Source organism: Saimiri boliviensis, chromosome 15 (assembly GCF_048565385.1).
Source record: "Saimiri boliviensis isolate mSaiBol1 chromosome 15, mSaiBol1.pri, whole genome shotgun sequence".
NCBI lineage: Eukaryota > Metazoa > Chordata > Mammalia > Primates > Cebidae > Saimiri > Saimiri boliviensis.
Window position 1 is genome coordinate 45,481,279 of NC_133463.1, and position 15,895 is coordinate 45,497,173.

The 15,895-nt window shown below is 41.6% G+C and overlaps 1 protein-coding gene and 1 long non-coding RNA gene across 8 annotated transcripts in view; one reads left to right on the forward strand and one right to left on the reverse strand.

The window, feature by feature from the left end:
* TPD52 (tumor protein D52) overlaps window positions 1–10,312 on the forward strand; it is a 154,506-nt gene extending 144,194 nt beyond the window's left edge. For 5 of the 7 annotated variants that reach the window (XM_039464416.2, XM_003940184.4, XM_003940185.4 and 2 more), the window contains 3 exons: window positions 2,682–2,723; window positions 4,746–4,794; window positions 7,550–10,312. In XM_039464416.2, the coding sequence (XP_039320350.1) occupies window positions 2,682–2,723; window positions 4,746–4,794; window positions 7,550–7,669 (211 nt within the window). In that variant the 3' untranslated portion in view covers window positions 7,670–10,312. The remainder of the gene's footprint in view (window positions 1–2,681; window positions 2,724–4,745; window positions 4,795–7,549) is intronic. The other 2 variants (XM_003940183.4, XM_074386960.1) reach the window with 1 other exon arrangement.
* On the reverse strand, window positions 44–15,827 carry LOC141581463 (uncharacterized). The gene is made up of 2 exons (XR_012514110.1): window positions 15,763–15,827; window positions 44–290 (listed from the first exon to the last, which is right to left on the reverse strand). It is a non-coding gene; the product is annotated as an uncharacterized LOC141581463 (long non-coding RNA).
* Between the last annotated feature and the right edge of the window lie 68 nt (window positions 15,828–15,895).

Genomic DNA, 15,895 nt, shown 5'->3' on the forward strand with positions numbered 1-15,895 from the left:
GAATAGTAAAGATATTACATAATGAATTATGACACAATTTAAATTTGCTTTAAATATTTCTTTGGGGGAGAGGACACCATACTTCTACTCAATGAAGAGAAACATTTTTACAGTCCAGAGGTCTTTTATTAACAGGTATTATGCCACGAATTCATAGGGAATGGGTTCCAGCAGCTCAGGCTCCCTTCCATTGGTTCTCACAGTGTGCCTCTCTTCTCTGTGTGGAGCAGGCTGGCGCTTCAGTTGAACCTGAGTGCCTTTCTCTTTGGCTTCTTTTTCTGATCATTTTCCTTCATGTGAGAAATAAGGATTTTTAAAAAAATCCATTCAGCTGTTTTAATAAAATGACTTTTTCAAAGTAAGAGTAATGCAGTATAAGATTGGAAAATACTTAGTAAGAATCAGATTATCCTGATTTTTTTTTTCAGTGTTTCACTGAAACATATTTAGTAGGTATGTGCTGGGTAAAGTGGTATAGAGCCCAGCCAGTCCACTCTGGAGAAAGTGATATAAGTGGTGTAGAGCCCAGCCAGTCCACTGCTGGAGAAAGTGATGTAAGTGGTATACAGCCCAGCCATTCTACTGCTGGAGAAAGTGATATAAATGGCATAGAGCCCAGCTAGTCCACTCTGGAGAAAGTGATACAAGTGGTATACAGCCTAGCCGGTCCACTCTGGAGAAAGTGATATAAGTGGCATAGAGCCCAGCCAGTCCACTGCTGGAGAAAGTGATATAAGTGGCATAGAGCCCAGTGGAGAAAGTGATATAAGCGGTATAAAGCCCAGCCAGTCTACTCTGGAGAAAGTGATGTAAGTGGTATACAGCCCAGCCAGTCCACTGCTGGAGAAAGTGATGTAAGTGGCATGGAGCCCAACCAGTCCACTCTGGAGAAAGTACTATAAGTGGTATAAAGCCCAACCAGTCCACTCTGGAGAAAGTGATACAAGTGGCATAGAGGCCAGCCAGTCCACTCTGGAGAAAGTGATATTTTACATGGGTTCTTAGGGATAGTGACTAGAATTAGCTGTGAAATTCTGAAATTTGCACTATGCTATGCACCCGTTTCCTCATTTTGTTGATACTATCAAATTTAATGTGTAGGTCCCATGGACAAGGAATTTATCACATATTTGGCGATTACTCATCTTCTTTTTTGGCAATTTCTGCCAAAATGAATGTTCTAATGAAGAGTGTTGATTATAGGAACAAAACCAAGGAAGCTACTCCTCTCCCGTCATGCTGGATTCCCTGCGTGATCGCCTCTCCTGACCTCATTTTCTCTATCTCTCTCTGCTTAGATTCAATTCTTTCTTTGGGAACTGGTTTCCTCTGCATTCTCTCAGCATTCATCTGGTCCCCCAGAACCTCTTCAACATCTAAGTGTCCAGCAGCTTAGTGTCCTGATTATAACATGCTAGGATAAGAGTCTTAATTGCCTTCACCTCTTCATTTTTTCATACATTCCAAACAATTTGTAGGCCACTGGGACGTTAGCGGTGCTCCACTGATCAAGTTATCATACTGGTAATGGTGGAAGGTGGTTTGTGGCAATGTGACTATTCCAGGCAGCTTCAGCAGAAGGGCCTGAAGAAGGACAGGTGATACTTAGAGTTCTTGTTTTGTAAATTTAGGGATTGGGATCAACACACTTTGAAAGATCCAAGGACAAAAAGAATAATCAAATTCCTCCCAGAATAGATTATTATTGTCTTATACTCTATATATTGACCACCATTGTAAGCTAGAGAGAATGCTGAGTTACATGCATCTTTTTCTGTTATGTAAGCCATCAATTACAGAGATGTTTAAATATTTCATTGATAATCTTGATTACACAGATTGCCAGCATGTATATCACAGTCATTGTCCATGTTATCAGATAGTGATGTAAAACTAGATGAGGAGCTACACTGAAGACATGGTATCATTTATAACAAATGATTCTTTAAGAAAAGAAAATCGCAAGCACACAAAATATTTAAATATAACTGAGAATTAATACCTTGAACCTATACAGGAAAGTTTATTTACCAAAGTTGTGCCAGTGGTCAAACTATTATTATAGTATGATAGTAACAGTATCAGCAGAATACAATCATTTTATGAGCCTAGGAATGAGGGCACTCTGATGAAGTGGTCTCAATTGGAGAAGGCTAAGAGTAGATAGTCTTGAACCTGAGTGGTCAGTGAACCTCATTGTCCTTGAGTGGGCAGTTGCCTCCCTGTCTTACCAGGAGCCCTTCCCTGGCCCTGCTTTTGTGTGTGTGTGTGTGTGTGTGTGTGTGTGTGTGTGTGTGTGTGTGTGTGTGCATGCTTCATTTTTGAGGGGAGGTGATAAACATTGAATTAAGACCAAGTTCTATTTTGATTTTGCTGTGACCTAGGGTAATTTAACTTCTATATGCCTTACAGCTCTAGGTGAAAGCACTTTAGTTTTCAAAGTGCTATAAAAATGCAAGATGATACTGTTAGCTCTAGTAACTCCTGGAAATTAATTGGCTCCTGAATAAAAGTAAATTATGTTGGAATAACTTTGATCCCCTCCACCTCAAAAAGTAGGTAATTCTTCATGGCGCCAAAAGAATAAAGCTCCTGGGAAACTAGGTTTTGTCAGCTTTTAATAATGTCAAAGCACCACTATACTAACCTTATTTCTATCTCTTTTTAATGCTGCCTCTTAGTATACGCTCCATTCAGCATTCAATTAGCATGCCTGCTATGAGGTAAAGTATGTTTTTATGAAATGTAGTTGGTCTTATGCTTGATTTTTTTTTAAATTTGTATGTTTAACTTGAACTGTTGTGAATTAGGGAACTAGAATTCCCCTTGAAACAAGCTGTGTTTAACACTATATCAATTTTCAGCTACACTTTCTCTGATGTTGGGATGAGTACAAGAGATCCATGAAATGTTTTTGTTTTTGAAAAAAGAATGTTTTGGCCAGGTGTGGTGGCTCACGCCTGTAATCCAAGCACTTTGGAGGTCAAGGCATGCGGATCACCTGAGGTCGGGAATTCAAGACCAGCCTAACCAACATGGTGAAACCCTGTCTTTATTTAAAAAAAAAAAAAAAAAGAAAAAAGAAAAAAAAATGATTTGTGTTTTATTTTGTAAACCTTTATTTCCTGTCTGAAATCTGTTTACTTCACAAAGGGAGCAGTGCTTGTTAACAAACGTTCTCTTCTCCCGGCACCTCTGTCTGCATTCGCGTCAGTTACACTCCCCTTTTCTCCATCCTTCCCATTTTCACTTCCCTTATCCCTGTGACATTTGGAGCCAACTATGATTTAATTCTACTATCTGCTTTCATTAGCACTTGCAAGTGATACTACCTCACCTAACCTCTCTAGAGAGGTAGAGGATTTTTAACAATCTGTGCTTGGCTTAAACTTCAGTGTCCATCAGAATCACTTGGAGTACTCATGAAACCTCTGCTTGCTGGGCCCCGCCTCTAGAGTCTCTGATCCTGTAGAGTTGGGGCGGGACCTGAAAATTGGCATTGCTCATGACTTCCTGATAGCTGCCACAGCAGCTGGTTTGGGGCCACACTTGGAGAGCTGTTGTCTTAACTGTTCTGCCATCACTACCATGGGAAGGAAGAAACCTCTTTTCCCTTCTTTGCATTTTTCAACTTGGTAGTAGAAAGGATATTCAAGGTCAGTTGGATAGGATAACAGTGTTGGAAACCCTGTTTCCAAAGCGCCTTTGTGAGAGACAAAGGCACTATGATCCTCCTTAATATGGATAGATGTGATCCTCCTTAATTAATATGGATAGATGTGAATGTAACATGGATGAGTGAACGTCTTGTGGGCTCAGTGTGCTCTCCTCATCCTTTAGGGCAGCGTTGTGAAGTAGGCAAAGCTGTTTCTTTCTTTCTTTTTTTTTTTTTTTTTTTTGAGACGGAGTTTTTTGCTCTTGTTACCCAGCCTGGAGTGCAATGGCGCGATCTCGGCTCACCGCAACCTCCGCCTCCTGGGTTCAGGCAATTCTCCTGCCTCAGCCTCCTGAGTAGCTGGGATTACAGGCACGCGCCACCATGCCCAGCTAATTTTTTGTATTTTTAGTAGAGACGGGGTTTCACCATGTTGACCAGGATGGTCTCGATCTCTTGACCTCGTGATCCACCCACCTCGGCCTCCCAAAGTACTGGGATTACAGGCTTGAGCCACCGCGCCCGGCGGCAAAGCTGTTTCTATCCTCCTTCCCCTTCCTTTTGGTCCCTGCTTTCCCTGTCTATTATGCTGCTGCTCCTTGATATTGAACCTCATAAGCTTGTTTCACTTGGGTGATGTGTGTTCATGTAGAAATTCTACCAGGGAAGATGTGAATCAAAATAAGAGTTTCAGAGCATAGTGCCTTAACCAAAATTAAACTGATCTAATGGTGGCATTTTCTTGTACCATAACAAGTTGGTTGGTGAAGTGACAGAATGGCTATTTTACCTGGCTTTGTTCCCTCTCCTTACACACATACATACTTAACTACATCTATGTTACGTATGTCTGAGACTGGCCCTATTCATGGAATCAAATGCATACTCTTAAAAATATTAGAAATTTAGAATCCTACATTATAAATACTTGTATGTACCTGCACATATATGATACAGATAATTATGTCTGTTGTTTTGCCGACTGAGAATAATGTTGAAGAGAAATATAATCAATGATGTTTTCAAATTAGTTGGATTTTTTTTTTCAGTATTTGTAATTTTACTATTTGTTTTTCTTTTCTCTCTGTAGAAACTCCCCAACTTTCAAATCATTTGAAGAAAAGGTTGAAAACTTAAAGGCAAGTAGAGAGATGAACAGGGTCTTTTTGATACATTACCTGGTGTCTTAATTAACTTTTGTGTGGGTAAATCATTTACATTAGTATTTCTTTCTAAAAATGTCTGAAGAATGTGAAGAACTTTACTCTTTATGTTACTAGTAGACATTTAAGGTGGTATGCCCTGAATACCACTTTAGTGTATGCTGTCGCATGGCAGCATGCCACACGCTGAAAGGAAATGTGGCACTTAAGAAATATGTGCGGCATTTTGCTTTATTCATTTCAAGTACCTTTGTAGTTGGGCAAAATTTAAGGTAACTTTCTTGTCAACAGTTATCAATATTCTTAATTTTTGAAATGGCAAATTGGAAAAGCAGGAATCTTACGTGCTTTTGACATTGGACATGAGGGGAAACTTCCAGGTCACTTACTATACACTCTCCTGAATATATTGAGATGCTATAGATGGTAATGAAATCTACTTTAAAATATAACTAGGCACTATTCAGATTAAAAAAACGTAATTAAAAAACATACAGTATGTTGGCTGGGCGCAGTGGCCCACACCTGTAATTACAGCACTTTGTGAGGCTGAGGCAGGCAGAACACTTGAGTTCAGGAATTTGAGAGCAGCTTGGACAACATGGCAAAAACCCTGTCTACCAAAAACGATACAAAAATTAGCTGATGTGGCATATACCTGTAGTCCCAGCTACTTGGGAGGTTGAGGTAGGAAGATCGCTTGAGCCCAGGGGTCAGAGGTTGCAGTGGGCTGAGATCATGCCACTGCACTCCTGGGTGACAGAGCGAGACTCTGTCTTCAAAAAAAAAAAAAAAAGAAAAAAAGAAAAAGCATAGTGTATTAAACAGATACCCCAAGTGTATCCCAAGGAAGCTGTAAAATATAGGTATATGTGAGGATATAATTTTGTTAAATTACATTTATATTTAATTATACATGAGGTCCATTTACATTTTGGGTTGATTCATTCATCTATTACTGAGCATTTGCCATGTGCCAGGCAATGAGTATTAGGCACCAGAGTTACCACAGTGAGCAAGTGAGACATGGGCCCCTTCTACAAGATGTACCTAAAGTGAGGTAAGGCTTCTGACATGCAAAGTTGAGGCTGCGACAAGGACAAGAAACCCTGGCTTGGTGGGAGAGAAGGTCAGAGAAGGCCTCTTAGAGGGCTCAGTAATATAAACAGAGGATTTTAGGTTGAAGGGAATGTTTCAAGTTTGGGGGCCCTTTTGAGGATCACCAAGAACTTCCTGTGCCATAGGATATTGAGCAGGAGATGAAGCTAGAGAGATGCACAGGCCACGTTGCAGAGTTTGAACTTGGGGCAATGTGAAGCCATTGAAAGGTTTTAAACAACCCAAGTGGTACTTTCTTCTGTGTATTTTAGAAAGATCACTGGCTGCCCTGCACATCAAAGGGGAGAATGATTGGAGACAGGCAGATTACGTGGAAGGAGGGAATTGTAATCCAAGCCATAGATGATGGAGAGTGAATTCAGGTGGTATAGTGGGACCAAGTCTAGAGCTATTTAGACATGAGAAATGACAGGGGAAAAAAAGATTGATTGGATGTAGAGCAAGCTAAATGAGAATCAAGGACAACTCCAGATGTCAGGCTGGGGCAGCTAGTAGGTGCTACTGCTGTATAAAGTCTTAAAAAAGAATAGAGACGGGGCTAGTTGTGGGGAGGAGTTCAGTTATAGACATGCTGAATTGCAAGGAATTTTGATATTATAATTAAGGAATGTGCAGTAATAATAAACAATGAACACACATTATTCAAATTTCCCAAACAATTTTTGGATGGCAGACCAAAAAGAATGAGAGTGAAAATAAGGGGTCTCTGACCATTCAGTTTAGATTGAGCCAAGAGCAAGGTCAAGTTCAAACCCACTATGAGCTTCCTGCATCCATGGTCACTGACTGGTTTCTTAATGTTAGCTATCCTATTGGGCAGTGTAACAGTGAGAGGGCATACACACGTTAGTATTGAAAAGGATGAAGTGACGTGTAAGGGTTTTGAAAAAGTATTATACAAATGCAAGGCAGATATATTCAAATAAATGCTTATGACAAAATTTGAGGGCAGACAGGTTGGAGTAGTGCCTCCCAAACTGCAGTGTGCACATGAATCACTCAGGGATCTTGTTCAAGAACAGATTTCAATTTTGTAGCTGGAGTTGGGTGGGAAATAAAGGGTATCTGAGATCCTACATTTCTAATAAGCTCCCAGGTAATGCTGAGTCTGTAAGTCCTTGAACCACACTTTAAGTAGTAAAGGGTTAGAAGGCTTATACTGTAACTGAGAAAAATATATATATATATTTCTTTCTCATGTTGTATTCAACATTTCTTGAATGAGTGTAGCTAAATCAGCAATTTGATGCAATACAAAATGTTATACAAGTATAAAGAGAGTTCACTAGGTACTTCAGAATAAATCGGCTTTTCAAAGTTCTTAGACTTCCTGTGAAGAACAAAGAGCAGATGGGGGTTAAAAGAGGAGGGGGTAGAGTTTACCAATCTGAATATTTCAGCAAAGGAGAATGCATGAGTTTTACTATAAAACCACACTGAACATTACAACAATATGAAATTCCATACATATATAATAATCACTGAGCTATAAGGTTGCTGATTTGTTCGTTCTTAAAAGTAAATTAGAGTTACTTTATGCAGAATCAGCTAGTTTTATGTTTCATAATGCCTTTCCTTTTTTTTTTTTTTTTTTTTTTGAACTTTTTAAAAGTCTAAAGTAGGGGGAACCAAGCCTGCTGGTGGTGATTTTGGAGAAGTCTTGAATTCGGCTGCAAATGCTAGTGCCACCACCACGGAGCCTCTTCCAGAACAGACACAGGAGAGCCTGTGAGATTCCTACCTTTGTTCTGCTAACCACTGCCAGATGCTGCAAGCAAGATCCAAGCACATCTTGTCAACATGCATTGCCATGAATTTCTACCAGATGTGCTTTTATTTAGCTTTACATATTCCTTTGACCAAATAGTTTGTGGGTTGAACAAAATGAAAATATCTTCACCTCTGTTCTTGGGAAACACACCCTTTAGCGTACATTTACGTTCCTTTATTTAGGAAACACCATTTTAAAAACAATTATAGTACCTGGGACACTCACTAGAATGATCTAAGATGCTGCAGATTGTCATAGTTGTTTTCCTACTTTACAAAATTGCTCTAGATCTGGGATGCCAGTTTGGCCTTTGTCTTCTGTATTTCCTTTTTTCCCTCTTTGAATCTCTGCATATTTGATTCTTAACTAAAATTGTTTTCTTAAATATTATGAATCCTGGTAATTTAAAGTTTGGATTTATTTTCTTTACTCCAAGGGAAGAACTACCAGCTACAAAAAATGTTTCGGAATAATCACTGTTTTGGTATAAGGTACATATTTTGGTTGAAGACACCAGACTGAAGTAAACAGCTGTATATCTAATTTATTATAGTTTTCTAAGTAACAATATGTAATCAGACTTCTAGGTGACTTGAGAGTGGAACTTCCCACTCCTTATTTATGACCATTTGTGACAGTAACCATTTCAGTGTATTGTATATTATACCACTTATATCAACTTATTTTTTACCAGGTTAAAATTTTAATTTCTTCAAAATAACATTCTGAATCAAGCATACTGTATGATTCAGTAGGTTGAACTACGAACACTCTTCATCAATGTTCGGTTCAAAAGCCTGAAAGTTTAGATCTAGAAGCTTGTAAAAATGACAATATCAATCACATTAGGGGAACCATTGTTGTCTTCATTTAATCCATTCAGCACTATATAAAATAAGCACACCAAGTTTTATGACTAATATAACTTGAAAATTTTTTATACTGAGGGGTTGGTAATAACTCTTGAGGATGTAATGCATTAATGAAAATCAGCTCATCATTTTCTACTTATTTGTTTTCAATGTGTTGGAAATTGTAAAATGATAGCATAGAACCTGTCCCCTACTTTGAAAACTGAGAGTCGGGGCTGAGTGAATCAAAGTCTCTAGACATATTTGCATAGAGGCCAAGGTATTCCAGTCTAGTAACTGCTTATTCAACATTACCACCTTTTCCTTATACTGTGTATGTTTATGGCCTACAATGTTATATTTGTTATTTATTAAGTTGTGATTGTTTTATTGTTGTTTATGCCAAATGTTAATTGCCAAGCTTGGAGTGACCTAAAGCATTTTTTGAAAGCATGGCTAGATTTACTTCAGTATAAATTACCTTATGAAAACCAAATTTTAAAAGCCACAAGTGTTGATTGTTATAAAATAACATGCTGTCATTCTTGATTGCTAGAGCTTTTGTTAGTATTTTGGATGCAATTAAAACTATGTGCTATCACATGTGAAAAGCTTAATAAATTCTGTCTATCAGTAGTATAGGTCTCAATATTTATTATGAGACCAGTGGTCTGGAAACAGCTTATTGGATTACAGAATCAACTGGATTCTATGGTTTAAAAAAAAAAAAAAAAAAAGAATTTTAAAAAAATCATCCACTTTAAATTTTTGCTTAATGGTATCATACTAACATATTCTAAATAAGGGCTTTAAGGCACAGGCTGTTGAAGCATTATCTCAGAGAAGTGAATCTGCAGAAGTCTGTCTTTCTGTAGAAATACTGTGCTTACTCAACATTAACTGTTAAATTATTTTTTGCTACCAACTAGTCTATTTTTTAAAATTCAAACATACTCTTTTGATCACACTGTTTCTTGAGGATTCTATCCTGTTACTAACTTTTCAGCAAGCAAAATGGAGTAAAGTGGCAATTTCTTTAGTTGCGTGAAATACCCTCAAGTCTCTTTTCTGCCCAAACAGGGAAAAGTGATAGAAATGGGAGTGGGAAATGGGGTGAGTGGATGAAGGTGAGTACTGGGGATGGCTGTGAAAGAAGATATTTGAGAAGATATTGTCACTTTTCTAGACATCTTCCTATACTTAATCTAAAAAACAAAAAATCTACTGTAAAGTACTCTGTCCCTTAAAAGAAGTATTAAAAGGAGTGAGGATGGATTTAGGAAAAAACCAAGACTTTAGAAATATCAAAAAGGTGGTTATGGCAGATTCAATATTATGAATTCCGACACTTAGGGAATGAGAAACAGTAATTAGTAGAAATACCAGAAAGAGTTCCTGGTTCCTCTCTTGTGTTTGACACTGTTAGAAAATAGCAAGAGAGTGAAATCTCAGATACTTATGAACTCTCACAGATGTAAGGGCTCAAATGTAGAAGAAAATATCCCCCTCTTACAAAAAGAAACATCAATTTATGGAGTTGGTGGGAAATAAAGCAAGAATTCTTATTATGAGAGCCAAGTAATCAGTGGAAGAGAGTAGAACTCATAACTGGATTATCACCTTAGCAACTTAGAGTCATTGAAATAGAAAAAAACCCCACATTTAATTTGGACTGTTTCTGGATCTGTTAACATATACACACTGTCTATTTTTTGTATAGTATTGGAAAATAATAAAAATTCTGTAATTTGGGTATGGGTTCTTTTGTATACATTACCTGTCCGTTGAGGAAAGGGGCAAAGTCCCATTATGCAGCTTCTCTCCAAACCGTTCATGTTCTGGATGTGATACTTAGAGCCATGAGCAGCTACATTCTGGCTACCAGAAGGCATTTATTAAATGACTGCTTGCTGCATATGTGCCCAAAGAGATCCTACATAAGGTCATTTGTCAGAATGATGTTTTTGTTTAGAGTTGGCTGACCTCCAACTCCTGGGGTCAAGGAATCCTCCTGCCTCAGCTTCCCAAATAACTAGGACTACAGGCACACACCCAGCCAGGTGTTTTTCTTACAGCTTTTAAAGCCCAGATGAAAAATCACATTTTTGCCCCTGGTGAGGTAACATTTGGCCATTGATTGATTAGTCCTTATTTTCAGTGACTGTCCTATTTTCACTGAATTAGAGAGACCCTGTGTGGCCACAGTTAATATAAAACATTATCACTTTTAAGTAAACCTGCACACCTTAGGTTTCATAATTTTTTTCTTTTGCTTTTTTTGGAGCTGGAGTGTTTTAAGATTTCATAATTTCTGTATTGTTCTGACTCAAAATGAACCAAGGGCTTTTCGCTTTTATTAAGTCCTCAGAGGGTAGGATCTGCCTGTGCTGTCACCTGCCAGGATTTTGTACTTAAATAAATGGTATTTGGCAACTAAAATGCTTGCTAGCTCTCATGTAGTTTTGATGTTATTTACTGAGGTTGGTTGGTAGTTGGATTATTTATTTGGTGTTTTTTCTATCATACAGAAAATGCCAAACAATTTTGTTTGAACATTTGTAAATGGACAAGATCTTTCACTTTACTACTCTCTAATTCAACATGCTTTAAAGTTTCTCTTGGTTTCTAGAATTCTCTGTTCTTATTTTGCATTTTGACTATTTTTTAGCATTAGAATTCTTCCAACTCCTTAAACGCTATTGCCTGTCTGTTGTCATCTTCTACATGATCCCCTTAATGATCTTATCCATTTCTATGGGTGAAATAACTATTGTTAGAGTGATACTAATAGCTTCCCAACCTGCATCTCCAGACCTATTGATGGTGGTGGCCCACCTTGAGCAGCCGCTGCGAGGGCACCAGCTGCAGGAAGGAAAGCATGGCTGGGGCTGCATGCTCTTGAGAGCGGGTTGGGACAGGGAACGGGTGATCCCAGCAGGAGCCCTGCCTTACCATGTCGGTAGGGCGGGAGCTTATGTTCCTGAACACAGCTGCAGCCACCTAGCCACGGCTCTGGACCCAGGCATCCCTGTGCTCTTGGGGGCCTGGGAAGCCCCCTGCCCCTACAAGCTTGGAAGTGCCTGCTCCTGCTCCCTGGCCTCTCCTTGCTCTCAGTGCCTGCTCCTGTGCGAAGCAAAGTTGTGGCTGAGCTTGGGTGCTGTCACAACCTGGGTGCATGCTCAGGGTGGCGCTGACATGCCAGGTCCCTGCTACCTTGGCCCCCTCCAGACTTTGGGCACCAATGAGCATGGGAGGGTGGCCAGTGGGTGAGGGTAGCTTGGTGTAGACAACCTGGGTGCTGTGGATGAAATGTTGATGGTGGCAGGAGGCAGGTTCCTAGGTGGGAAGGGGCAGGTCCCTGTTGAAACCCCACCTTCAAGCCAGGGACAGCCTGAAGCCTGGGAGCCAGGCTGCCAGTTTCAGGTAGAGCCCACAAGCCAGAGCAAGAACCCTGTTAATGCATTTCGGCTAATTGGATGGTGCTTTTCCCAGGTCCACCCTTCCTCTATTCTAAGCACGTAAAAATTCCAGACTCAGCCAGATACGACAGTCATCAGGACAACCTGCCTGTAACAGGGACCACTTGGGTCTCCTGAGTGCTGTTCTATCACTCAATATTAAGTTCTTCTCTGCCTTGCTCACCCTACAGTAACCTTATTCTTCCTGGATGCAGGACAAGAACTCGGGACCTGCTGAATGGCAGGAGTGAAGGGAGCTATAATGTTCCTGGCTGGCTTGCCAAGGCTTCCCAGACTGCAGGAGAAAAGAGTAGTGACCCTTCTGGGGACCCAGACCTTGGGATTCCCAAAGCCAGAGCAGCTATAGCACTGTAGCCTTCCTGCCTATCACTGGCTTCAGTCAGCTGCCCCGTATGACAGGAGGCAGCAGCATGGCCGGGACAGCTGAGGAGCCATGGGATCGAGTGGGTAGTGGGACTGAAAGAGCTGTAACACAGATTGGCTGAAACAACCCCCCACTACGTCCCCCCAACCCCCTACCCCCAACTCCGGTCACCTTGCTGCAGGCATGAGAAGAGCTGCAGCCCTTTTGGGAGCCCACACCTTGGGTCTCCCTGAGCCAGGGCTGTGACACGCTGTAACACCCTCTTTGGGGCTCTGCGGTTCCTGGCATCCCTCAGCCTTTGGGTTTCACCCCGTTTCTCTTGCCTAGACACTGGTACCTGCAGCAGAAGCTATTTGTGGTCCACCTGGTCCAACTACAGCCTTGCACAGAGCCGGCGCCTATAGCCGCCCACCCTGCCACAGCAGCCAGTGTGCCTGGCTGGGTGCAGTGGCTGGACCCTGCATTCACTTGCTCACTCATCCCTTACCAGCCCATGCCTGGCTTGCCCTTGGCAGGCATGGGATCTGGGCGGGCAGCACAAGCTGAGTGCAGCCAGCCGGGCAGGGTGGGCAGCAACAAGCCCAGCAGGCACAAGCACAACTCCAGCAGAGGTACTGCCAGCCATGGAAGTTTCCAACTGGTGAAGCAACACCCTGAGAACCCTGTGACACTATCCTTTCTTCTAGGTTTGCACACATGGTTGAGGCATGAATTTCTAGTAAATTCATGGTTACCTCCACTTAGTCACCAATGGCTACTATTCATTAAGTGCCCAGGCATTTTACACTCATTACCTTTAAGTCTTTACTCAGGTATGTGGCAGTGTCACCATTTTATAGATAAGACCATAGCCGATAGATATAAAGTATTAGGCTTGAACTTAGCAGTAGACTGGAACTATTTTTTTGTTCACTTTACTTGGCTTTTTTGAGATGGGGTCTGACTGTGTTGCCCAGGCTGGCATTAAACTTCTGAGCTCAAGTGATGTTCCCACCTCAGCTTCCCAAGTAGACTAAAGGTGTGCACTGCTGCCCAGCTACGCCTGTATATTTAGTAAGGCAAGGAGTGGTTAGAGCAGGATCAGAATCCTTAAGACGCCATATGTGAAAACATCACTATTACAGGGGATGCTACTCTTGGCACTTGTATAGGCAAGGAGAAAGTGCGCTGACATCCCCTTGTTGATTTCCTCAGTTCTTTACTCAGTCCGTCTCATTTGATGCTTCTGATCCTCTACCACGTAAAGACAACATCCTCTACCATGTAAAGAATTAAGGCCAACCTTGAAGCCGTGTGATACCAACTTAACGGTTTTTTTGAGACGGAGTCTCACTCTGTCGCCCAGGCTGGAGTGCGGTGGTGCAATCTTGGCTTACTGCAACCTCCGCCTCCCAGGTTCAAGTGATTCTCTTGCTCGAGTAGCTGGGATTACAGGCATTCGTCACCACGCCCAGCTAATTTTTGTATTTTTAGTAGAGATGGGGTTTCACCATGTTGGCCAGGCTGATCTCTACCTCAGGTGATCCGCCCCCTTTGGCCTTCCAAAGTGCTGGGATTACAGGTGTGAGCCAGGGCTGTGTGTGTGTTTTTAAAGAGACCTGAGTTTTGCACTTTCCCCTATACTGAAATGAAGTGGCAAGAACATAGCTCATTGGGCTCAAGTGATCCTCCCCCATCAGCCTCCCAAGTAGCTGGGACTACAGGCATGCACCAGGCTAATTTTTCTATTTTTTTTGTAGAGACCAGTTCTTGCTATGGCCCAGGCTGTTCACAGACTCCTAACTTCAAGCAGTCCTCCCTCCTCAGTCTCACAAAGTGCTGGGATTACAAGTGTGAGCCACCCTGCCCAGTCAGACTGAGGGTTCTTGAAGGCCACTGGCCATGCTCTTTACAATTTACCACTTTCTCCTGAAAAAAAGTAGAAATAGTAACATCCATTGAGAATCATGCTAAACTGCTCCAGGCAAGAGTCCATTAACAGTCTCGGGAGATAAACAGTTTTAAGTGCCAAGAGGGAGAACCCACCCGAAGAATTTATTGCAGGCCCCCTTAACTACACTTGCAAGGACTACCATACAGTTAGCTAGTAATAGCTTTATGTGATTGATACAATTGTGCACCCTTCTGAGATCAGTGTATTTCATGTTCTTACAGTGTCCGTACCATTAGAGAGCATCAGAAAAGCTTAAAATCCATAGTCAAGGCATTCTTAAGATCTGTGATCATAAACATTATTTCTCTTGAAGTACTTACAAATGAACTAGAAATGTGTGTGCCACCAAAATAAAATCGTGGATTAATATTGAACTTCTGGGACTGGGCGCGGTGGCTCACGCCTGTAATCCCAGCACTTTGGGAGGCCGAGGCGGGTGGATCACGAGGTCGAGAGATCGAGACCATCCTGGTCAACATTGTGAAACCCCGTCTCTACTAAAAAATCAAAAAATTAGCTGGGCATGGTGGCGCACGCCTGTAATCCCAGCTACTCAGGAAGCTGAGGCAGGAGAATTGCCTGAACCCAGGAGGCAGAGGTTGCGGTGAGCCGAGATCGCGCCATTGCACTCCAGCCTGGGTAACAAGAGCGAAACTCCGCCTCAAAAAAAAAAAAAAAAAAAATTGAACTTCTGGGTCAAAGACAGACGGACAGTTAATAAACACTTCCTCAAGAATGGTGTTAGGCTCAGTTTTGAACAGGGTGGGTAAATTTTGGGAATTAACACTGCAGGAGAAAAGGGAAAGAAAATCCAGAGCGAGGGTGGGGTCATGGTGGTGCAATACTTGCGCACATCCCAAAACTTCTGAACTCCTAGGAGAAGTTAGATAATAGGTATCCGGAGGTGTCAAAATGCCAGAAAAACTACGATTTTGGTAGCGTGAGTGGACTGGCCGCAGAAGTGGCAACGGACAAACTTGGATTCAGGGTTTTGCAAATGCTTTGTGAGCCCCACTCTGTGCCCGGTACCAAGGATCCGACAGCAAAGTTCCTCCTTTCAAAGTTTAAAAAGTTGGGAGTAGATACTATTATTAAATATTATTTAAAGTTGGGAATAGACACTAAATATTATTAAATATATAAGTATGTGGCATATGAGAAAGTGCTACATGGTACTGAGAAAAACAGAGGTGCCAGACAGTCTGCCTCTGGGCTTCTAATTCTAAAAGGGTAATCAAGGAGACCCTCATAATTGAGTGAAGACCCCAAACTCGAGTGCTAGCAGCCAGGCGGCCGTGTAGGCGGGATGCCAGGGCAGGAGAACAGCGAACGTCGCATTAACAGAATTTACTTTACAATGTGGACCAAAGGATGCCCAGGAAGGCGAAATGCCTGCAAGTTAAACGCACTTCCAAGGCTAAACTTACCGGGCCCTTTTGCAACTCTTTAGCCCATCAAGTTTCGCGTCTCTCCAGTCCCACGCCACTCCCAAGACACAAGGCAGACCACGCCCCGCTGGCCCTCTGAGCTCGGTGGGCGGACCTCACGTCGCTCCGCCTC